This window comes from Ambystoma mexicanum, chromosome 4p (assembly GCF_040938575.1).
Source record: "Ambystoma mexicanum isolate Mex_15411 chromosome 4p, UKY_AmexF1_1, whole genome shotgun sequence".
Lineage (NCBI taxonomy): Eukaryota > Metazoa > Chordata > Amphibia > Caudata > Ambystomatidae > Ambystoma > Ambystoma mexicanum.
Genome location: NC_090927.1, coordinates 1,063,826,600 through 1,063,851,415, shown reverse-complemented (window position 1 = coordinate 1,063,851,415; position 24,816 = coordinate 1,063,826,600). Strand labels below are relative to the sequence as shown.

General features: G+C 43.1%; 1 protein-coding gene across 5 annotated transcripts in view; it reads left to right on the top strand.

Annotated features, from left to right (window-relative positions):
* Positions 1–24,816, top strand: part of CEP43 (centrosomal protein 43) — an 816,584-nt gene that overhangs the window by 150,493 nt on the left and 641,275 nt on the right. For all 5 annotated transcript variants that reach the window (XM_069606648.1, XM_069606650.1, XM_069606649.1 and 2 more), the window contains one exon: positions 13,197–13,251. In XM_069606648.1, coding sequence (XP_069462749.1) covers positions 13,197–13,251 — 55 coding nt within the window. The remainder of the gene's footprint in view (positions 1–13,196; positions 13,252–24,816) is intronic.

The following is a 24,816-nucleotide window of genomic DNA, read 5'->3' as shown; positions in this document are numbered from 1 at the left end:
ATCCTGTCCATGTCTCCAGTCCTGGATATCTTACTTTGATGGATACTCTATTGTCTGGACTTTCTGAACTATCTAAACAATGCAATTTGCCAGCCCTTTCCCATGGCACTTAATATACGCGTTACTGGCAGTCCACCTATGTGTTCCTGTGGGGTTTTGGCCCATTCCTTCTCACTCAAGCCAGTTTGATGTATCAAGGGAAGCTATTAGCTTATTATTAACTAATCTTAGTTCAAAGCAAAGCTCTCCAAGGCTTCGGCCAAAGAGATTTTTCCATCCCCTCTGCTAGTTCTTCAATAACGGAGTCTTCCAATAAGGTTTGACCTGACATTGCGTCTAGGCTGATTTAATGGCTCCATAGCCCCAGATAATCTCATTGTCTAACCGCTGGGTGTTCTGCCCTAATATGAAGCAGGCAGCAACCGTGATGACTGCCTTCATTGCTCAATCCTTCTTACAGCTGCCCATTGGCTCCCATGAGAGAGTATTAATATATTGCAGCTTTTTCTTGGTCGAATTCGGTACATGTTTTCAGTCGCTGGTTGCACAAGTTGCCAGGATAGTATGTCACAGTATTATTGTTGTTACTCATTCAGGAAAGTTGTTTATTGCTATTGCTTCCGAGCACCCAACGGAGCAATTACTCCTCTGTGCCTCTTACGCAGCTTCTGTTGGTGGCATTTCGTCTGCTGCTGCCATTTAGGATTGGAAAAAGTTTGGACACCTAATGTGTTTGCATTATTTCTTTTTTGTTTGTGGTTTGGTGGCTTGTATTGTCTAATGGCAATAATAAACAACAATAGACTCCCTTGGCCAGCTTTCTTTTTTGCTGTGTCTACCAACTCTCTTTATATTCCAATCACTAAGGCATAATTACAGGCTCATACAGAGTATAATTATGATGAAATATGTTTCCAGATTACATATTTCATTCTGCGACTGAGGAGCGGCACATTCTTATTAATTTAATTTATTTGTAGAAAGCTGGGACGAAGCCCGTAGGCATGGAAGCGCTAGGACAAAGAACAACAAACCGAAAACAATGTAATATTAGATACTAGAACGGCAGAACAGGCTTATTCAACGAGAATGGTCTTCAACCTAGGCTTGAAAGCAGGTAGGGAGGAGCATGATCCAAGGTCTGGTGTTAAAGCGTTCCACAGACGAGGTGCTGCCATGGAGAAGCATCCTGCTAAGACTAGGGAAAATTTGATTTTTGAGTCTGCAATAGGCGTGAGTTGTTGGACATCCGAGTTTACTTAATGAGGAGCCAGGAGAGCCGATCGGAGAGGTAAGCTGGACTTTTCCCGTGAAGGTAGGAACGAGTGATAAATAATGTCCTGAAAGAGATCCACTTACCAATAGGTAACCAATGTACGGATCTCCTTGCCAACGTAACATGGTCACTTTTCTGAAGTCCCTTGACCACTTGAACTGCATTGTTTTGCACCTCTTGTAGACGGTTTAGTTCACCTTTCTCTATACCCTGGAGAATTCTGGAAGAGGAGTCCAGACAAGCTCTTACAATGGCACGAGCTAAAGTTGCACAGTTGGATGTGTCAAACAGTTTAATATGAGCCAAAAGCTTGATGTAGTAGAATGTGCTCAATCAACACAAGGCCACTGATGTGATCGTTCATAGTAATTTCTTGGTCCAGAACCACTCAGAGTCTTAACTTTGTGAAGTGTCACGAGTGAGCATTCTGCAATTTGGAAACAATAGGCATCATCCAGTTTTTGCAATTTGGGTGCAGTGCCGACAACCATGATCTCAGTCTTCATTATTAAGTGCCAACCCGTTGCACATCATCCATGAATGTATGTAATTATAGGTGGTATTGATGGTCAGGGTGTCTTGAGGTCTGAGAGTGGAATAAAGCACTGTGTATCGTCTGCGTAGTTGGCATATATTATGCCTTCAGAATCTAGTAGCTCAGAGAGAGGTAGAGTGCAGAGATTGAAAGAGTTGGACATGTGTAGAACCCCTGCGGCACCCCGCATGAGAGCACATACCCCCCTGCCATAGCTTCTTCGTGAAAGACTCTGGCAGTCCTGTTTGTCAGAAAATAATTAACCCAGGATGATGCTTAGCATGAAAATGAGACGGAGTCCTGAAGTCTTGCTACCAAAGTGGTGTGATCAACCAAATCAAAAGCCACAGTTAGATCCAGAAGCATCAGAAGCGAGATATTCCCTTTATTACAGTATTGCAGGAAGTTGAATTTCAAGTCCAAAAGCGTGGACTCCGTACTGTGAGCGCTTCTGAAGTCTGACTGTTTGGGACCTAAGATGTTATACAGGGCTAGAAACTCTTGAATTTGGCAGTTTTGTCGAGTATCTTTAAGAGAAATGGCGAGTTTGTAATAGGTCAATAGTTGGGTGAAGGGTAGGATCCAACAAAGGTTTTTTCAAGAGTGGAGAAGTCCATTCCTTCATTCCTTACACTCAGAAAATCTATTTTCTGGGAAATACCCTGGCTTCCTCCTTGATTTTCAGAACCTTTCAAGATTGGTCGTATGGTACTGTACTGTACAACAGCAGCTGGACGTAGTGGCAGGTCGAAAGGAGGAGTCTGACACATTAAGGACATGTTACTTCTCTTAAATGAAATTCTATGTAAAAAGGCCTATCTTTTCCCCTTCACTAAAAGGATCATCCTACCTATCCAAATCAACAAAGGTGCTTGTCTTTCGTCGGGAAGTCAAAAGTAACTGTCCTACGTCCCAAAATCCAACTCTGTCTGACCCTACCACAAAGGGGAATAACTCAAAAAGGGACCAAAAAAATGTCTCTTCTCTTGGTCGTTTTCTTCTTGCCTTCCTTCCAGCGGCTTTCTCTTCCAATCAGTATCTTCTGTCATGGGGTTATTGATACTCAATTGTCTGTTTAAAATACATGCTTCAGTTCTCTTCCCTAATGATCTCTTGAGACTTCCCTCATAAGCTCGGTAACTCGTCCCATATACTTGTGGGTTTTGTAGTTTCTTTAATGGCAGGCTTACAACGACTTTCCTTTCAATACTTCCTCCCCCTCGTGTCTTTCACTGTATAGTATTTATATTCTTGAGGGTTAATCTTCCCGGGGTTTTGTATGACTTTATGCCAACTCTAGTTTCCCCTTTCCTGGGTTCTTGGTAGTGAATTGTCCCTTTTCTTATTCTGTTCATTTAGTAGTCTCTTTTTTTATAACACTTGTCACACTGGTTGGTGATGGGCTCTGTCATCCCCTTAAGGCTCGGTACCTGGGGGCTTCTCCCTTCCTCCCAAGGTATTTGCTTCCGCTTTTTAGAGGTTTCCCATGTAGCTTTATTCCTCACGCATTGTATTGACTTCATATAACTCCAGTTCTGCTTATTTAATGTTTGACTTTCATATGTGTGATTAGGCAAAGTTTCTCTTTCTCATATGTTGCCCCTGCGACCTCCCGCCTTCCACCGTTCTCCCCGGTCCCTCTTCTGATGCAGGGGAACCTTGCGGGGCTTGGATCGCAGGCGGGCGTCCTGTTTCTCGATTACTCTTCTCTGTATCTGGTCTCATTGGCTTCTCGTTCTTGGCTCTGTGGCAGTGGGATGCCATCTACGGACGCGAGCAGCAGGGAGTTTGGTGCATTACCTCTTTCGGTGGTCTGAGCGTTGTTAACTGGACCCTTCGTCCACCACGATGCAGCTATGGTCATACCACCACCTGGGGCGGGTTCCCATTCAGGCAACTGTTCTCCCGCTGCAGGATTGTTCGGCTCTCTGGCGTCTCAGTCTGGCCTTTCTGGCCTGTCTGAAAGTCACGGGCTCCGCGGCATGCTCTGGTCCGCCTCTCCAATGTGTAATGACGTCAGGTTCTTCCCCTGCTTACCATGCTCTCTCTTCTCCCAAGCGCTACTCGTGCCAGTAATGTACGAGTCTCTTTTAAAGAGACATTTCCTTTTTCTTTGTATGGCTGGTTTGTTCCCACTTTGCAGGAAGCCAAATATATGGATGGCAAATCAGTCTTCATAGCTGGCAGTCCCATTTCGGCAATATGGTACTGGATTTAGGGGTTTCCTCATCAGAATGGGAGTCCTTGTCCTCTAAGGGGGAGTCACTCCCATTGAGGACCCACTTGCTCATACCCGAAAGGAAGTTCTTGCGGAGCCTTAGAGGCGGTGGCTTCCTCTTGGGGAGAAGGGACGAATATCTGTGATTCATCACAACGTGTACACTTCAAATGTTGATTGCCTTTGATTCTTAGAGTTGAATGGTCTCCTTATTTAGTGCTTTCTAGTAAGCAATAATAATATGCATTGGAGTTGGTTCATTAAAGGGACCAACTGTGCTCTACAAATTTGCATAATGAAACGCAATGTGTAATTGAAGTGGGTAGGCACATTGATGTATCAAACATGTATCGCCATTGCAATAGATTTATTAGGAGTGGATGTAGCAATATCAAAGTGCTGATAGTCTATAAGACTTGCAAACTAACGGAAGAGGTGTTCAAAGTGAACTGGATGTGGGATTGTTTCATGGGCAGGTTACTTGTAGAGATTATGCAAAGCTCTGTGGGTGTAACCTCTTGAAATGGAATGCAACACTGAGTTTCAAGGTTTCGCAGATGAGGTGGGTTTAGTAAAGTGGTTTGTACATAGTGAATGTGGGACCTGACATTCTAGTCTTGGTGGTAGTGGGAAAGGAAAGGTTTGACAAAGTGGTCTGATAATAGGGAAGCAGATCCAAATATGTTTGGCGCAGGGCAAACTTTTTTTTTTTTTGCATTTGTTTTTGGTTTATGAGAAAACCTTTACAAAAGAAAAGTATTAAAAGTTCAGATTTCATACAGAAAGCAATTTTTTTTTCCTGCATATTTAAGAAAACAGAAAATAAAAGGGTGAAGTAAAAGGGTGAAATAAAAGCCAAACCTGGGATTAACTAGGTAGACTGATCCCATTAACTGGAGTCCTCAAGAACATGGCTAGTCTGTTGATAGTTCCTTAAGATATTAAACTTCTCAAAAATGTTTACTATCGCAGCAGTTAGCATTACTTCTTGGCCGGAGATCAGTCTATCCCAAAATGCATCCTGAACTAGGCTCTCCTCTCTGGTTACAAATCTCCCCAGTGATGATACTCTAGTCCCCCATGTGCCTTCGCACTCCAGCAACAGTTGTTTGATTGTAAGTTCGGAGTGGCACAGATTTTACAAAGGCTTACTGCCTTCTCGCCCTGGTTTCTTTGGTCCAGTATTTCACCCGTATGTGCTATGTTCAGACTGAGTCTGAGAAAGTTGTTTGTAATTCTTTGGTCCGGGAACTTTTCCAAGTATTGTGGGATGGTACCAAGTTTTCTGTCCACTTTCAGGAACAGGTTTGGAGGGTTAACGCTTCTGACCCCCTCGATCGTTTTAATCCAGTCCTCCATTTCTAATGTATCTTTAACTTTTTTAGGATTTTGTATGAGTGTTTCTGTTGTTAATTCCAGCCTGTATAAAATGCAGCCAACCTTTTCTTCTAAGCCGAGAAGTTTTTTGATTTTGCCTTTTTTAAATGTTGGTTTACGTCAAAAAATGGAGTGGATATACTGGCTGTGGTTATGTTACGATAGAGGGACAGCAGCTTCCACTCCGCGCGGCAACTCCGAGGTCAGTCCCAGCTCAAATCTCAGACTAACGAGAGGAGTGCACAATGGAAGATGGAGGGAAGATTTCCACAACAGGCCCTCAATTTTGCTCCAATCATAGTTCCACAGAAGAGGCTTTGCCTCGAGGCCATAGAGAAGGACCGGGACAACTTTACCTATGTAGAACTTCTTGAGAGGAATTATTGAGAATTTGCAGAATCTTCCATTCAGATTTTTCATTTGTGCAATAATTTTTGATGTCTTCCCAAGAATGGAGGATATCACCTTGTTTGAAGTTGGGTGAGCTAGGATTTTGTATCCCAGATATATTAACTCGTCCATACGTGGAATTACTTTGCTGCCCAGGACCCAGTTTCTCGAGGTCACCTTTTTTTTTGGATGTTTAAAGATGAGGACCTTAGATTTAGATGGATTAATTATGAGACCGTTCAGTTTAGCATATTCATTAAGTTTGGACAGGAGTTGTTGCAGCCCTATCGCCTAGCCATCCAGAAGCACAGGATCATCCGTATAGGCCAACCAATGGAGTCTTCTTCCATTAATTCTCGGGCAGATCAATGATGCAGAGGCTAGGAAATCTCCAATGTCTGAAAGAAACAAATTGAAGAATAATGGTGCACCCAAGCAACCTTGTCTTACTCCCTTAAGGACTTGGATTGTTTCTGATAGATTACCGGGTTCATCCAGTCTAACTTTGATGGTAATGTTTTTGTGGAGTTCTATTAGGATAGAAAGAAGGGGTGCCGGAATCCCCCAGTTATTTAGTTTCTGCCAGAGGAGGGATCTGTCTACTAGATCAAATGCTTTCGATAAATCGACCCATGCCCGTATAGCGGAGAGGCTTCTTTCTCATTTGAACTTTCACTCAACAGGTTCAGGATATGTCTGTTAAGACTGGTAGAAAGGCCTTTCCTGAAACCTGTCTGCTGAGGGGGAAGGATATGTCTGGAGTCCACCCATGAAGTAAGTTCTTTCAATATTAGTCTCATAAACATTTTGCTATCTATGTCCAAGAGGGCGATGGGTCGATAACACGCTGGGTTTCGCCTATCGCCCCCCCTTGAAGAATGGAATAATAAGTGCACTCTTCCAAGATGGTGGAAAGACTTTATTCTTTAAGATTTTTTGAAATAAATGGAAGAGTAACTTTACCCATAACTTTGGTTGGTTTTTAAGCACCTGATAAGCGAGGCCATTCGGACCTGCTGCCTTGGAGACAGAGGATGATGTGATAAGGCCCTCAATTTCTTCCTCAGAGAATACCAACAACCAGGTTACGTTTGGAAGAGGATGATCTCTGGGATCAGTTGCTTCAACGTTTTTGTACAAATACTCCATCCACTTGTGCTCAGGGACTAGATTGCACAGTGAGCTATTTTTGCCGGTTTCCAGTTGGTTTAATGCCGCCCAAAAGTTCCTGCAATTATTTGCATTGAGGAGGAAAAGCATTCTCTCCCCGTCTTCTTGGCGTTTTTGGTGTTTGTGATTCTTTGTCCAATTCCGATATGCTTGTTTAACCTTTTTTAGCTTTTGAATACGGCTGGTCGGATCTTCTGCTTCATTCTGTCTTATGTGGCGTAATGTTTGGGGCAAGATTCTCTTCTTATTGTATGTTTCCTCGTCGAAGTTGTGAAGGTGTGTCTGTTTCCCTGCAATCTTTCCTTCACTCGGTTGGCAGGTGGACCACACAAACTTTCCAAATTTTTCTGGATGCATTTCATTTGCCCATGTTGCATGAGGGGCTGCCTCCAGGAGTTTGTTTAACTTTCTTCCCCCCCATTTCTATATTTGGCCACTTTCAGTTTACCCTTGTGACCCCCCAGTTCCTGTGTGGTATATGGGTTGGAGGCTCTCTGAATTTTGGCGAAGAGGAGTTCCAACCTGGCGTGGTCGCTCCCCCTTCCCAGAGTAAGACTGGGGCAGAGCAGGGTAAGAGATGATGAGACGAAGATGTAATCTAAGGTTGATTGCAGAGCCCCTTGACGCCAGGTTGGCCCAGCCACTTCCGTGCTCCTGCTTTTTTCATTTATCATGTCCAGGTCCCATGACTGGAAAAAATCCCACCATTGTTTGCCTTTCCGTATAGTACTTTGTTTAATTTGCCAGTCCTCACATTCCCTGGGTTAATGCAATCAGTATCTAGGTCCCCTGCAATGATCTGTGCTCCCTCATATTTGCTCTTTGCCGTTGACAGTATGGAGTGTAGGGATTGATTCTATGAAGTCTTGGAGTTTTGACCTAGCAGGGTTCCAGTAGATGTTAACCAGGATTAGGGTGAGCCGAGAGTCATTCAGCAGTCCTGTCTCTACTTTGCAGGCTTGAATGCCCACCATGTTACATAGCGGAACAATTTCTTTGACATTGGAGTTTTTGGTTACTATTAAAAGGCCTCCTGCTGGTCTCCCTTGTAGTTTTTGTGAGGCCTTGAGATTTTGTACTGTAAAGCCTTCTATTTCGATTGGGTTAACCAGCCATGTTTCCTGAAGCAGCAGGATGTCATTCTGTTCTAAAAGATTATTTTTCAGCTGTTTTTTCCTCAGGAAACTCGGCCCTCTGGTATTCCAGGAAACTAATCTTAGGCCCCTTTGCCTAAAGACTGTTCTGCTCCTCGCCTAGTTTCAGGAAGATTTGTGTGATAATTTCTGGGATTTTTGCTAACAGGTTGTCATTTAATTTGGGCCCGCGTGAAACTTTAATTTGGTGTTCTCTTATCACTCTGGTAGTGCCCATAGAGGTGGATGCATCCTCCATTTCTGTTTGTATAGAGCCCGAGCGATTGCCACGCCTGCCTTCCTCCTCTGATTCAAATACCTGAAGACCTTCTTTAGCCAGTCCATATTTGTTCATAATGAGGGCCTGTTGCGCCTTTCTAGAGGTGAGAGCTATCTCCACGAAGAATTTATCTTCCCTGATTGGAAAGGAAAGGTACTCAATGTCTTCTGAGGCAAAGAGAAACAAATTGTAGTTCTTTTTAATCTCTGAAAGTAGAACTGACCTGCTAAGTGACTTTTCCTTGTTTTGTTTTTCCAGTCTCAGCCATACTTTTGGGATTGTAAAGTTAGGTGTCACAGTTTCTTCTTTTCTTGAAGCAGAGCAGTACTGAATTCTTTCTATTTTCTCTCTGCCATCGTCCTGAGGATATATTTCAAGGTTTGTGAATTTTCCTGACCCATTCCGACAGTCTACTTCACTAGGTGTGGCTCTTGGTGGCATCACTTCTTGGACAGCTATTAAGGGAGGAGCATTAGTGAGAGCGGAGGCAGAACCCCCAGCGATTTTAAGAAAATTGGTGCTAATTTTACGGCAACTTGTCTATCCTCCAAATTAGCCACATTTGATTTTCCCTTATGCAATTTTTGTTTCAGAAATATTGGGGCAATTTTGATGTTTGTATGGGCTAATTTTTGATTTTTATTGTTGAGGGCTGCAGATGGAGAAGTTATGGGTTCCGTTTGCATGCCAAAGTTTGAGGTTTGAATTTTGGTGACACTGTGACCTTCCTTGCCGTTTAAGCCTGCCTTTTTCTTCACGTTTTTCCCAGACACACACTTATTGGCCTGGGAGATAAGAGGATTTGTGGTCTGAGGGGAAGTGGAAGGAGGCAAAGCATCTGCACTAGTGTCCGCTGACTTTTCACCAGACGGAGTAGGCAGATTTTTTAGAAATGTGTTCTTTCCTGTTTTTTTTGGAACGTTATTTTTCTGGTTTTTTGATTTCTTGGTATTTTTGTCGCGTTGAGTGTGGGGAATGATCTCTTTAGACCTGCCCCCTTTTTTCCTTTTTTGCCACTTTTTACTCTTGGTTTTCAAGGGTTCTTCTGGGCTCCGGTTCCCTCTGCCAGTCAATTGTTTTTGTTGGTTTTTCTCCGTGAATTTTATGGGTGGTGTCGCCAGTGTCTTCAATGATGTCAATGTTGACATTTGCCAATCTTCGAAATTCTTCCAGAATAGAGTCTGAAAGCGGGGTGTCGCCAAAACAGTCATTTACGCCCTCTCCAATTGGAATCTCGTTCTGATTTTGGAAGTTTTGGATTTCCAGAGGGAGCTTCTTTAAGAGCTCTTGGGTTGCAACACTGCTTTTTGCTCCCTCTTTCAATAGATTATGGATTTGGGCAATATCTAACCCTTGTTTGACTCCCTCAATTTAAGTTTCTTTCAGAATTGGAATCAAAATGGCGTTCATGATGTTGTTTGTGGCAACCAATGCTGATTCATTCTTCGAGATTTCATGTGACATCTCCAAGAGGAGACCCGCTTGTGTTTGTACTTCTGTTTTGAGGAGGTCAAATACTGAGACCAAAGAGTTAAGAACAAAGCTCAAAGATGCCAAAGTGCTTTCACCAGGTGGGGGAGATCCCTCAGAAAAGATAGCTGTTGGTCCTTCCAGTTGGTCTTGGTGGATTGGCGAGCTTGCCCTATTTTCTTGAATGATGTTAACGGGCATTCGGATATTTTCTTCACTCTTTATTGATGGAGTATTTTCCAAATTTGTATGATCGTAGGTGGGTGGCTGCCAGGCGGAATCGATAATGTCGACCAGGTCATTAGCACTCTTGTTTCTTTTTCTACAAAAGTGGTCGTTGATTCTACTCTGAATCTTTGTCGTCAGGGTGTATTCCAGCCCTCGTTTCCAACCCTTCTGGATATGGAGGTTTGGCAATAACCCCTCAGGGGTTTGCTGACTCTCTGTTACTGAGAGCATGGTTGGTAGTGGGGACCGGCTGAACTATAATAGGGTCAGAAGTGGTAGGTGCCCCCTGCCCAGCCTCGCTCCCTGCCTCCAGATATGACGCATCCTGTCCAGCCATCTCTTATTCAAGAGGGGAACTCCGTAATCTCATTACAAGCCTCAGATATGAACAATGTTTGTAGCAATTAGTGGAATAGTTTTTGAATTTGTTTACCTTTCTGGTGCGGCCCCAGTGCGCCAAACAGTCGCTCAACAGTCCTTGGGCTTTACTCCTTACGGGCTTAACGCCGCAAGGGAGGCAGCCCTCCTCCTTTGAAGGGGCCCACAGAAGCGCGATGTTGGGTGGGCAGAGCCAGCAAGAGCCCAATGTAGCTCGCAATGCCGGGAACACGAAAAGTAGCCTCTGCACAGTAAAGAGAGTTCGCCTTGCAGAACAGGTAATAGGGAAGCAGATCCAAATATGTTTGGCGCAGGGCAAACATGGATGTTGAGAAGTTGGAGAAGAGATGATCTGAGCTGCCACTGTGAGGGTTTGTAGTGAAGTGTAGACTGTAGGTGAAGCCGTAGCAGAAGGATTGGTGAACTGCAAAAAAGGTTTGGCAGTGATATATTGGATGGGAAATGCCCAGCAAGGTAACTGAGATATACTTCATGTGTGTAGTAGACAAACCTATTGTTGCAAGGGTGTGCGTTATATATGATCCTTCACAAGGGATGGAATCTGGAGAACTTAACATCGGCAAGGCCTGCCGAACTATTCTCTGGGGCCTTTGTTATTTATCCACAGAACTGAAGCGGGACCAGTGCTGCTCTTCCACAGTGGCCAATGTGCACACAGTGATTGCACAGCTGCTATCTGTCCTGCTTATTGACAAATGCGCATGTGATGAAAAAATGTTTGCTGCCTCCACATGCCAGGCAGGTTCGATTTTAGAACCTGTAGGCCGCCTGCAATCCAGAACCTTAGGTTCCAATGTAAAATATGCAGCTGCAAAGCTGAATACAACACAACGTGTCTAAGTGACAAATTGTAATCACAGAAGGAATTGTTCGCCAATTCAAGTAATCAGACTGCAACAATGTAGTGTTACAAAATGTACAGCTGTCCTGAAGACCACACCAAATACAGAAGTCTGGGTGTGAGTATGAAATCCTAGTCTCTGGTTGCCAAGTCCTGCGGCGTGAATGATGTTTGAATTGGTAGCTGCCCAATGTGTGCTTCAACACAATATCTTAAGGGTATTGATCCAGCAGATGTGAACACCTGAACCCCCACCCTCTGCAAAGAGTTTCTGAATGCCGTCCATTAGCTCATGCAGTTAGCGCAGTAGTGCATTTCAGCTTTATAGCGGTCCCATCTCTGACAGCAAGGGGCCTAAGCATTTTCAAGTTGCAAGCTCTGTCTTGTCTTCATTTGCAGCCAGGTTTTTCTCTCTTGACTTTAAGATCTGCTTGCTCTGGTAATGTGGAGGAGGCAGGAGCTATAATTAAGAATGAAATTGCTGGGATTTCCTAACCATTAACCCCTCTGCACGCTGTATGTTATCGGATACAGAGCCCCGAGCAAGCCTGCTGTTTCTTTTCGACATTGTCTAAACTACTTGGATTTCCTTTTTGCCCGAGCTGAATTCCCACTTAAAAGTGGGTGAGTTGGAAATTTGAACCATGTTTGAGACTTAGAATATTTTAACTCTGGGTTTACTAACGTCTGTGATGTTGCAGTTTACTGTCCGCCCAGAGAGTTCAGACTGCATTATTGCTTTTGGGTTAAAATCCTTAAATACATTTCTCACCGAAAATGCTGAGAAAAACCAACTAGAGAAAAGACATATTGTAAGGCAAAAGTTTCCATGTACTTTCACTTTATTTTAGGTATTTATTGAGCGCAAACCTAGCTTTGGGGGGGGTGGGGGCACAGAGCACTGCAAGGCAGATTACATGTTACAGAGGTGAAGTCCTTTCAGATTGATATTTATTCCAGTCAAACCATTAAGGATAGCAGGGAAATAGTTCACATTTACAGTTAATGGGGAACTACTTCTAACACTGCCGAAAGGCAGGTGTGGATCACATTTGTGTATTGTGAATAATGGCTGTCGGTACGATTGCTGGGTTGTGTGACGGAGTATATATTATGGGTGTGAAATAGGTACTTAATGAAGATGTGGGTCTCCATTTCTTTTCTAATTTGCATGGGACGTGCCTGAAGTAAATGGTTAGGAGATATCGCAGTCTGGGACGTAGAACGAGAAGGCTTGTTTCCTGGTTCATTCTTTCTTTGCTTTTCTTATGCTCTTTTCTGGCAAAGGTGTGACTTATGGTAATGTGCTGACTGCTATAGATGGTGACTTTTTGAATGTGCCTGTTGATACGAAAACCAATTTCTAGAGTAGCACATTTTTGCCAAGAACTTTCTTGCAAGTACCAGGATAAACGCAGAGATGTCTAAATTCAGTTTAGGCAGCGGCTCCACCTGTAGCTGTGATAAACCTCCTTTGATTTTCTGTGATTGATACCGTCATACCTTAGGCAGCCTCCCAACAGCTGTATAGGCCTAGTTACTTTCTTGGTCACTTAATGCATTAGCTGACGTGGACACAACAGATTTCATTCACATGTAGGGGTTTCAGGCGTTCAGCTGGGCAAATGAGTCGTCCAGCAAAGATGATGCTGGTCTGGTTATTTCTAAAAGTACACTTAATTCTACAGCAGTGTATAGCGTGTGAATATAGTGACCCGTTCAAGTCTAGTCAAAGCTTGAATATAACTCGTCTGAATGTGCCCGTTTAATCAGTGAATTTGTATCGCATGTTCATTCTCTGCTATGATTGATGAAATGTCCTCTGTCTGCAGAGTTTAGTCTCTCTAATCTACCTTTTTTGCATTTAATTTGTCAATAGAACAAAACACCTCTCGTCAACGAAAGCTTGAAGAAATTCTTAAATACCAAAGATGGTAAGGCCTCATAGTTTCAATTAACCTCAATAGCAAATGTGAATGTTCTTTCACGTTCTACAAAGTCACATTTATTGTGTGAAAAGCATGGGGCAAAAATGATTTGTTTCACTGAACATGATCATACAGCAACATTAGAAGAGTTGAAAACAGAGGTGTCTTGATTGGTAAAATGGACCCACCAGGAAGGGTGGGAGGGCAGGCACTGCACATAACTTGGCAACTTGAGAAGCGAGTGTGAAGACCCACGATGGCTAATATATTTCCTCGAACCATTTTTACTTTCAAGAAATTGATTTTGTTTTGCAAAACATAGCTGCACATAAATGTATCCTTCTGACAACTTATATAGTTCATACATTCTGTAATTACCACGAACACGTATATCAGTCAATCATGGAATTTCGTAGAATTTAGTGAAATCGTTGTGCATAACCTTGCATTAATTTCTTTGCAGCCATTGAATGTGATTTGAGGGACGCCTTTCTAGAAAATGACTGCTACCTTTGTTACATTATGAAGTCAACGCTGCTTAACGGCCAAGAGGAATTTGGAATTATTGTATTGTTTCTGAAAATTGCGTATTATTGCATTGATTTCAGGGAGAATTTAAGCTACACTTTGGCGATAGCTAGTCGGGGATACTTTGAAATTCTGGGCACTTACGTTGCTTACTAGGCTGCTATTCTAGAATGTAAGGGAATCCTGTTATTTGCACTAGTGCAAAGGTATTACTGCACTAAGCAGCACAAATACTGGTTGCAAACTAGTGAATGTGGATTACCTATCACCATGCATCCAGCGTTTTACAAACCTGCGTTGTGACACGTATGTAATGTTGTGCTAAATACTTTGGTATATTATCGTTTGACCGCCTTGTGAGGCCCAAAGCACTCCTTTTTGCTGGAAATTGCCATTTACAAGATGGAAGTTTTCTTTGGATGACGCTCGTTTCCTCTGTTTGGGGTTTGTGCAATACATAATAAAATACTCTGGAACCCTACTCCGGTGGTCCGTCTTCCCCATTTCAGTTCCTGCCCTGATCAGAAAGAGGGATGCAATCCATGGTCCTGTGCTGCACAAAATTCAGGAACAGCAGAAATGTTGACACCTTTAAGCCTTCATCCTTGTATTCACCCCCCTTCGTACTCTCACCTCCCCCCGGCCCCTAGAATTAAAATGTGGTACAAAACCAGTACCTATTTAGTGCTCATTTATTAGGCATAGGGCTGCATTTTGGTGCAGCTGTTGGGTTTACACAGTTACAGTGCTGGAAATTCAGCAGCAACCAAGTTCAGATAACCTGGTTATCGTGCCAGTACATTTTAAGTGCATTCCTACGGTTTGGTACATATAAACTATTTTTGATGTAGCTGGTGTAAGCAATTCAAGACTGTGTTGCAATGCTCCTTGGGGAGATATTCTGGAAAACCTGAGTGGAAATGCAAGCCCAGCAGTGAATCCTCTTCAGTACTACCATTAATGTTATGTTAAGGAAACTTGTAGAATGCGCCTGCACACTTTTTGTTTCTTGCCACTGATAACAGGTCATAGAGGGTAAGGGAGAGAAAGGGGTTCAGGCACATCAGGGAAAATTAATGAGCTTTGTGAAGACTACGAAAGACCGGGTTGAAACAGTGAAAGAAGGTGAAGAGTGTTCTGTTCAGTTCGATGAGTAATAGCCTATTTGAGATTGTCAAAAAGGCTGCTTCTTTTGGCTGTACTGGAGCAGCCTCAATCTGGCCATGCTTCCACGTAGCTTTGTTGCTCAGTCTCCTGGACCCCTGCCTGCTCGTACCAATCACTTACCTGCTTGACCCACTGCGCTACCCGGCCTTCTACAGGACCTGCACACCGCCCCTGCACCCTCTTCACCATTGGCAGTCTTTTATGGATGGAGTTACCTGAGTGGTCTCTTTTATGGGCAGTCCATAGACACGTAATATTCCATCCATGGCAGCATGACAAGGAAATGAGAGGCCACAAATACAACCTTGGCCACCAATACAGCCTTGACAAAGCCAGGAATAGGAACAGTACTTGTTTGAGAAGAAGTGTTTGTAGAAGCCCTGTCACGCGAAAATCTCAGTTTTAATGGCAGGTATGCCAAGGAAAGTGCTTTAAAGAGAACTCGAAAGGGATTAAGACGGGGCTCGAAATATCTGAGAGCCATTTAGCTCCTGCTTCTACTCCAAAAGAGCCTGGTTAGCTTAAACGGTTACCAGGAACTACTTTTCGCACCAAAGGTCAACTGGTGCCTTACAAACCTGCATAAGTGACCTTAACTTTGAGTATTTGAGAATGTAATTAAAGAAGTACTAGGATACATTTAAATATAATGGATCATACAAAATGGGTAATAGTAATATTATAATTATTAAGTTAAGTGTGCAGCTCACATGGAAGTTTTTGCAGTGCACTCTGTACTTGCTCCTGGTTCCACAGCAGCAGGGTTGATGCCAGATACACAGGAGCCGGTTTTAGCTCCTGCTCCTTGAATTTCGAACCCTGTAAGAAGACAGTAAATGGGAATCCAGTGAAGAGAACTGTTGGGTAAGAATTTGTAGAGGCCCACTGGTGTGGGCCTTTACAAGACTTATCTCTTGGTATTGGGTAACAACCTTTTTAATATAGGCCTGTACTACACAAGTTGGTAGAGTGACTGGGCAGCCAGGCTTATTTTAAAGGGGTTAATGTGAGCTGTAGAGCTGTACAATGAAATTAGTAAATACAGGTATCCAAGTAAACACTTAGTTATAGTATAAATATTTACATATACACAAGGATAATTTGACAATTTTTGAAAAGCAGAAATTAATAGTAACATTAATATCATTCCTCAGTCACGGATAACATTAATGTAGTCATCTTCCCTTCTGGTGAAGAAAGCAGGCCTGAATCCTAAGGATGCAAACAATCTAAGGCCCATTACCAACTCAATTTTTTTTGTTGAAGATTCTAGACCAAGTGGCCACAAAACAGCTTCAAGCCCACCTGGAGTCAGCAATTGTTTTCCACAACGAGCAATCAGGGTTCAGATAGTCTCATAGTATGGAGACGGCTCTCCTGGATCTGCAAACCAACATGTTAGAGCTGACAGATCAAGGAAAAAAATGACTTTTGGTCCTTCTCAACCTGTCCGCAGCCTTTAATTTGCTGGATCATGAACGCCTGGCTGACATACTATCTAACACTGGGAATTGTGCTCCCTGGGCTATACATTGGATTCAATCCTTTCTAGCTGGGAGACGATCATCGTTCTGTTGGGAAGGTGCTTCATCTGTCGGCTCCCATCCTTTGGGGAGTTCCACAGGGAGCATGTCTTTCTCCAACACTTTTCAATCTATATATTAGACCTCTTTGCAGTCTGCTGGAATCATATGGTGTCACATTTTCCAACTATGCAGACGATACCAAACTGATCCTAGACATCGGGTGGGGATTACGACACTGACACTAGGAACCCGACTTCAAATTTATGGGGTGATCGAGCAATGGATGAATGAAAACTGGCTTTGCCCCAATGGAACAAAAACTGCACTGTTATTGTTTGGCAGCCCAGGGGCGCGAGCACAGCTTGGGAACAAATATGAACAATTTCTCATCAAAGACAGTCTCATAACTGTAGTGGAAAAGGTGAAAACTCTGGGGTGTTTTTTTAATGCCTCTATCAGCAGTGAAACACAAACTAGTTACCTAGTAAAAAACTTTAACGATTACCTGAAACTTCTCAGGAATATTAAACCCTTCATTTTGGAAGTGAACTGTGCCTCTGTTGTTCGAGCCATTATTCTCTCACGGCTCAACTATTGCAACTCTCTGTATATTGGGGCTAGAAAAAAATGTATCCATAGTTTGCAAATTCTCCAAAATGATGCAGTCTGAATTATCAAGGGTACTCCTAGGCAAGAACATATATCAGGGAGGGAATCCCTACACTGGCTGCCTCTTCCAGCCCGTATTCACTTTGAAACTGCCACTTTAGAGCACAAATGCTTATATGGAAAAGCACCAATATACCTAAAGGCCCGTACCTTCCTTTACAGCCCCAACCGTGCCCTCAGGTCGGCTAACTCTGGAACAATTGGATCTCTTAGGGTTTAAAAGGCAGGAGAACTTGATAGGGCCTTCCCTACAAGGCCTACTCATGTGTTTAATTCACTCCCCAACACGCTTAGTTTGGAAAAAAAATGTAAAGACATTTTGTGCCAAATTGAAAACCCTGCTTTTCAAATAAGCCAATTCTAGCCAAACTCAGAAAATGTAGCCGTCTGTCCTTTCTATGTACATCCTGTCCTTAATTTGGTGTCTTGGGTGTACATGTTGGCGCCCTGATGTCTGAGGGTTTTCGGTGTGGTATAAAAAGACAAATGAATAAAATATCACGTTTAGGATTCAGTTCAACAAGAGCAATAAAGTAGGTGAGAGAACTTTTCGTATGCTAAACATATTCCAGCAGAGTGACGTCATTTGAGGTCAGTATTGGCACTTATTTGTGATCACCATTACAATATTGAGTTTCAAGGAGGGAATAAGTTAAAGTTTGATCAGAACATGCTTGGTAAGTAGTAAAACAGTTAGATTCTCCCAGAGGGATGTAGGCAGTTTTTTATCCCAGCAATAATGGTGTTCAACAATTAAAACATGTGTGGGAACAAGCACTGCCAAAGCCAATGGGTTCAGAAGGGAGCCAGGACAGCCAAAGTTAATGGGCCAGTTCAAAGTTCTGATGCACTCTTCTTATGTTTTGAAATAGTCAGTAGTTCAGTTGAAAAATCACAGAAGCTCATGAGGACCCATCTTTAAGAAGCACGAGCTGGGAGACCAGTGCAACTGAGTTGAGACTGAACACGGCATCATATGGTACTCCCCATGCTAGGAAGCACCAAATATGGCAAAAGGTAGATGTACCTGAGAATTGAGGAATTGGTTCCAGCTGGATACCTTCCTGTTGCAGTGTAGCAGACCCTTGTTCCTGGTCCTTGGTCATGGTGACGAAAGGGAGGACATCTGGCGGGCTACTGCGGAAGCACTCGAGAGAGGGACTCTGCAGCAATGGATTCTCCTTGATTCAGCAGCCTTTTGTGGTTCTAGCGCCTTTTTCTCAGTGCCAAAGAAGAACGAACAGCTCCGGTTGGAAGTTACTTATTCCCTTGGTTCTGGACACTGGTGAGGGGACTCTGGATGAAGATTTCCTGCTTCTTTTGGGTCCTCTGGATGCCCACAAAGTTTTGGCTGGATTCGCACTTCCAAATGCTATGCACTCGATGATGGTCAGAGGTCCCCGGGCACTGGGATTCGACAGCCTTGGAAAGTCACAGCAAGTCGGGGCTCGCGTCAAAATGAAGCATGTCTTAAGGCTAGTTGGTCCCACCAGGACAAGGGAGGAAGTCGTCCCATGCTGCTCTTCCTAGTCGAAACGAAAACTGGGTCAGCACAGCTGCAGAGCTTCACTTCGCGGTCCAGGAGGGTGCTGCTGGCGTCTCTTCATGTCTTCATCAGGTGTTCCTCCAGCAGTCGACTCTGCCTCCAGTTCCAAAAACCTCACCTTTTAAGCAAGTTCCCATTCATTCACAGCCAGCCGGCCAATCAGAACTGGTTTCATTCAGGCACACCTAGAGACAAAGGACCGTGATGTTTCGGGACCCTCCCTCCCTTCCTTTCCAGACACACTCGAGCCTGGCCGGGCTTAAAGCACCCCCCACTCCGCCACCCCAGTTTACGGATACAACATACCAGTGTGCACGATTCTACCACCACCATAACCGCATGTGACTCACACACCCACTATAAACACTAGTACACATCAGAGGCATTGAGTCTTAACCTGTCGATTTTACACAAACTCGGCCACACAACCTGCAAGCAAAACAACGCACATAGATGCTGTTTCCTTCTCGTTCTGAACCTGAACAGATCCTATCATCACTAACAAACCCAGCTCTCTTTTCGGCCCCTGGGTGGTAGCGGTGCACTGTGTAAATCAACCTAACATAACTATATGATAATCATTCTTCACAGAGATTAGAGAAAGCCCTTGGGATGAGTACCAACAGATTACTCTTCACTATCATGTAGCGACGTCATGGGTGGGACGTGCCAATGAGATGGTTGTACTCAGTATAATGGTAAAGCTGGAGACCATATACTGAGAGAGGTGAGACTTCAACAACCAAGACTAACGTAATGGAAGTCTTTCCCTTTATATATTTTGATTATTTTTTTTAAATGTATGAATAAACTTAATGGAGACCAACACAGCGGGTCATTTTGTATACAGCTACAGAGCTGAGCCACAACAGTGAACCAATTTGTAATCGAGACAAAGGTTGGATAGAAATGGCCAAGTACAGGATAGGCAGGGAAAAGAAGCAAAAAGCAGAAACTGTGGAAGGAGGCAGTAGACTGAAGTTATACAAGTTCTTCTTAGAAGGCACACATGAATGTCGTAATAGAGGAAACGCTGGACTAAGAATCAGAATCGGTATCATGGACTTAGGCAAGGAAAGGTTTCCACACAAACTTGGAAACCTAGCTGTCTAGGAAGATCATGAAACAAAAAGTATTACAATGTGCGGTGTAAGAACTTTTACCATAACATAGGAAATGCAGTCGGTCCCTGCCAACTTAGTGAATACATGGTTCAGGAAACTTGGTGCACTAGTCGGACAAGAAGTCGCTGCAAACCAGGCCTGGCTCCAGGAATTTCTATCTGGGTGGGTGAGGTTTGTGATCAGTGGGGCCCAACTTCCGTTGTGTGTGGGTGTAAGAGTACCCTAAAGTGCTGCCGTTAAGCCAGACTTCTCAGATCCGTAATCCAGCAAAACATTTCTTCCTGGATCTAGAAAAATCTATTTGCACGCTTAAATTGGTTCAGCCTAATGGACTGCTTGTGCAGAAGCCTGGATTCAAACCCTGGTAGTTAGGACCTGGTTTGACACAATTACCTGCAAAACTACTTGAATGTCTGATAAAGATGCTTGTTCGGATTGCACTCTGCGACTCATTTAAGGTGAAGGGGTTCTTGGCCATGGCTGACGGTCCTGTGGGAGGTGGGGTATGGGTGTGGAGCTTATGGTGGGAGTAGGTAATAGCTGTCATGAGTGCAACAAATGTTACATGTTTTTTAAGTTGCCATTTTCTACTATTGGAGCTGTGTGTTTAGGGGTATGACTCTGGCTGGAAACAGTCTGTTCACCTCACAAGGTTTTGCTGATGTAAAGTGATTTGCCCAGGTGCACTCAATTTGTTAAAATTAGAAATTAGCTCTCGCTTTCCACCTGCTCATCCCTTCCAAATTCACTGGCTCTCCAGTACCCCTTGCACAGCCTTCTGCTCTCTTCCTTTTGCTCCTTTGTTTCCTTCCATAAGCTCTTTCACTACTTTGACCTTCAATTTGTTACTCACTTCATCTTCCATACGCTCTCCATCTTCATAAGGAAAACTATTGCCAAAGCATGACAAATTAAAACTGTATACTGCAGAGCCCATAACCATAGTTTGAGAGATTAATCCCAATTAATCATGCCTGAAAAGAAATGTTTTGTACCTTTTTTCAACGCAATGATGTAATTGAGATTTAAAAAAAACAGCACAGAGCAAAGGAGAAGCAGAAAAAATAGTGTGGCAATATTAATCTACCTATCTTCCCTTCCCATCTTCCCAAAATAACATTGAGATTTTGCACGCCATTTTGTACATCATTTTAAATGGTACTTTATACCCTGCTTAACATAGCTGCTACTCTGTATATAAAAAACTTTAAGTGATGAGTATGATTTATAGGAAACCTTCTTTGTTTTTCAATTGTATACTTTTATACCAATGATTGTAAGCCATGAAAATGAAATGTTTATTATTGTAAGTTTCTGTATTTGATTTTTCTCTTTACTTTTCTTTTTCTGTTTTAGTTTCTTTTTCTTACTTCGCTAACTTCTTTTTGTAAAGGTTTATAATAAACCATAAACAATTTTAAAAAATCAATGTTTTACAGATTACCATTTTATACAGATTACTTTAAAAATACAAGTAAGTCACATGATAAACAACCCAACAATGTTATACAGCATTGTAGAAACGGATTGATGAAAAAGGGTATTGGGGTGATTTTGTTTTGAATCCTAAATTGCATGGAAAGGACCACTCCTGTTTGCACTTTTTTACAAAAGGGCCCATACAGGCAATTTAAATTGTTTCCACAAAGTACTGGAATAGTAAATAGCAAAACATAGGCAAAATCACCCTTTCTCTTCACTTTTACACTACGTGTCTGGAAACGTGTAAATCTCTCCCACAATTAACGATTTGGAATCCACTTGGTTTTACCAATAAAGATACAATCATAGTTTGTAATTAAGTCCTGCGGAGTGGAAAAAGTGGTGGTAAAACTATTTCATTGTAGCTTTATTATTTTCCCCATCCTGAATTGAAACATGGAAGCACCAGAATGCAAATACAGACACAAAGTGAAATGTATAACAAAGTCATTGTTTCACACATTGTTCTGTACCCCCATCATTTCTAAGTACCCAACAATCACACTTAATATTGAAAGTGTATATCTTTTTAAGAAAAACGTACCTTAACCCATCACTAATCACTTCCTGTTTTAAATCCACTGGTGAGACATGTTAAAAAAAAAATAAGGCCTCAATGGGAGGGCCTGTGCAGCCCTGGCTGACTTTGAGTGGAAGAAGGCAGAGTAAGGGTACCCAATGTGCATATGTCACTTGTCCTAATGTTAAATCCACCTCTGATTGCACTCTGCAGGAAATATTTCAATACCGTTTTTTTAGGTTTAACAGACGTGCACTTTTTATACTTTGCCAGAAACATAAATGGACATGCTCCTTTCTTGTGCTATTTTCAAGGTTTCATGATCAATCTTCTGAGAGGCAAATGTTTATTGTGGGGCGGGGAACAATCCTCCAGTCCCGCTACCCCCACTGTCACTGGTGGGATCCCACAGTAAATAACTTCGATTTCTGCCACTGCCTAAACACGCAGCAGTTATCATACTTTTCAAACAAGACTCACAAAACATTGTTAATGGTTACTCCAACAGTATGATGTTATTAAGGCAGTACTCGTCTGTTCATTTCATGAAAAGTTCTGCCCGGGCAGGCTAGGCATCCACACAGACTAGGATTCATTCTATATAGGTCAGAGCCCCAATGGTAACTATGCATGAGAAGATCTGAAGCTCGTCCATACTTGCCATCCTAGGCTTGATCTGTTCAGGTAGTTTCTTGTTGGACCAACTGAGTGAGGTGCAGTTTGATTCCCTAGGCGAAGCAAACAAGACACCCACATCTGGGCATATATGCTTTCACTTACGGAGACAAACAAACTTTCAGCAGGGAGGGGGCAGGTAGTTGGTGGGAACACCATAGGGGTTAACATGGCAATGGCTGGGTGAACGACAAAATGTGTCCATAGAATGTGTCCCCCTCCTATCTTGCTTTCTTCCACCTATCTGTGGTCCAATGCAATGATTCTGGCTTATACCTAATAGCCTAATTCAAAGCCTTACATCACTTTTATTTTACTACACTCTCCCTTTCAGAATTGTCTCACTTATACTGAAGTAGTTCATGCAGCAGAATATATACTTTGTAATTTGTAAGGGCCCTCAGTCTGATGGATGTAGTCTCGGAATCAATCATAACCACTAGCATTGCTTTGGTCAGGCTTCCATATTGTTTTAAAATCAGCCTTGGCTTCCCTGCAACTAATGTGAGCAGCCCTGCCCAAACTGCTGTTCCACAAAGCCTAAAATTGCATGCAGTGGCTTGTGTTCAGTGAATGTAATTTGTCAGGGTCCTCAGCCGTTATGCGCCTTGTGCAGAAATCTGCGTACGAGCATCATCACCTGCCATTTATTGTTTGCTACAGTTAACCATCTTATTAAGCATGATGGGAACAACAGTTATATTCTCACACATAAAGACCTACTTTAAATGACAGAAATCAACTTTATAGGTTTGTAAAAATAGCTACCTTGTAAATGAGCGGTTTGAAATGTAAGTAAGACGAATAGTGCAGTTAAAGCAACACAGGCTCTTGCTAGATAGTTTTAGGCTGCCTGCTTGAGCAAGTGCTCTACCTTAGTTAGAGTTGTGAAAGGCCTTGTCATGTCTGCTTTCATGGCTGTGGGGCATAAATCATTGTCGAAGGTAAGCAAACAAATCCTGACCAGGCCTCCTGCAAGGCAGGACTGGAGACTGGCATTAAAACTAAGGGAGGAATTATGTTGGTGGGCAGGATTGGAGCTACAGTAGGGCCAGGCTCATGGATTAGATTCAGAGCAAAGCCTACAGAAGTGGCAGAGTAATAACAGCCCCTATGGGGCTCATTACAAGCACCCCCTGGTATCCCATCAGTAATTCCGCCAGGATACTTGGGGACTACCGTACCGCCCCTGTGCCTGATATCCGTGTGTTACTGGGATCTTCTGGGTGGCAGAGATGCCAGAACTCCATGGGAATGAATTGCCACAATCACTGGCATCGACAATGCCCTTTCCGGTAATTGCTGCAATTGTCTGCCGATAGGGGGCTGAACTACTGGCAGGTCAGGCCTGCCGATAGATCACAGCCCCTACTGGCAGACTTGGAGTTTGCCGGTCCGGAAAGGTACCGGTACACGTTGTTACTGGCAGCTTTATTTCCAGACTGGCAAACTCGTAATGACCCTCATAGACTTGGCAGGAGACAGAACAGGCATTTCTAAGGTCTGACAGGTGAGGTACAAAGGAGGTTTGGAAAGAATAGATTGGAGTTGGAGGAATCCTGGTTGGCCTCGTGAGCAGAGACCGAAGTGTGTTTTAGGTCAACCTGTAATTGGTAAGCATATTCTTCCTTCAACCCTTTTAATTGCTCCAATGATTGTTCTATGAAGTTGTGCAGTTTTTTCTGTTGGAATCCGAATGTCCTCCATAGTTAGTGCACGGTAACGTAGTATATCTAAAGAGGAAATCTATCCCTCACTTTGTTTAGCAAATGCTGGACGACCTAGTCGCTACATAAATCCATGGCTTCCCTCTTTGGAGGAAATAGTTTCTTCATGGTGTTTTACCGGGTAATTGTCTAGAGACTTGTCTGCCCTTTGATTACCAGACTCACACTTGGCATGTATCCCAGGAGCGGTTGTTTGTTCAGCATACACTCTTGGAGTGTCGGAGTAGGTCCGTGGTTCAGAACAGTCTAGTGGCATTGAAAGAAACATTGCAACCAAGGGCTGGTCTATCCTGAAAATGTACAGCGCCAGCATAAAGCCTCTTGGGAACTTCACTCATGGTGTGTGCTCCTAAACACTGAACTGTAACGGGATTAAAAAAAAATGTTTTTACCAGGCTTGTCAATAGTTGGGCGTATTTTCACAGGATTATACGCTGGTGCCTCCCAACCAGCCCTTCCTTGGGGTGGCATTCAGTGACCGAGTCAAATATTGATTTTGTTCCTATAAGTGTTCTACCGACATCAAGTCAGCAGAAAGCACAGAATCCCATCCCACGGTACTGGGATGTGCAGGCAACTGTGAAAAGTATTTGGCACAGAGATCCTG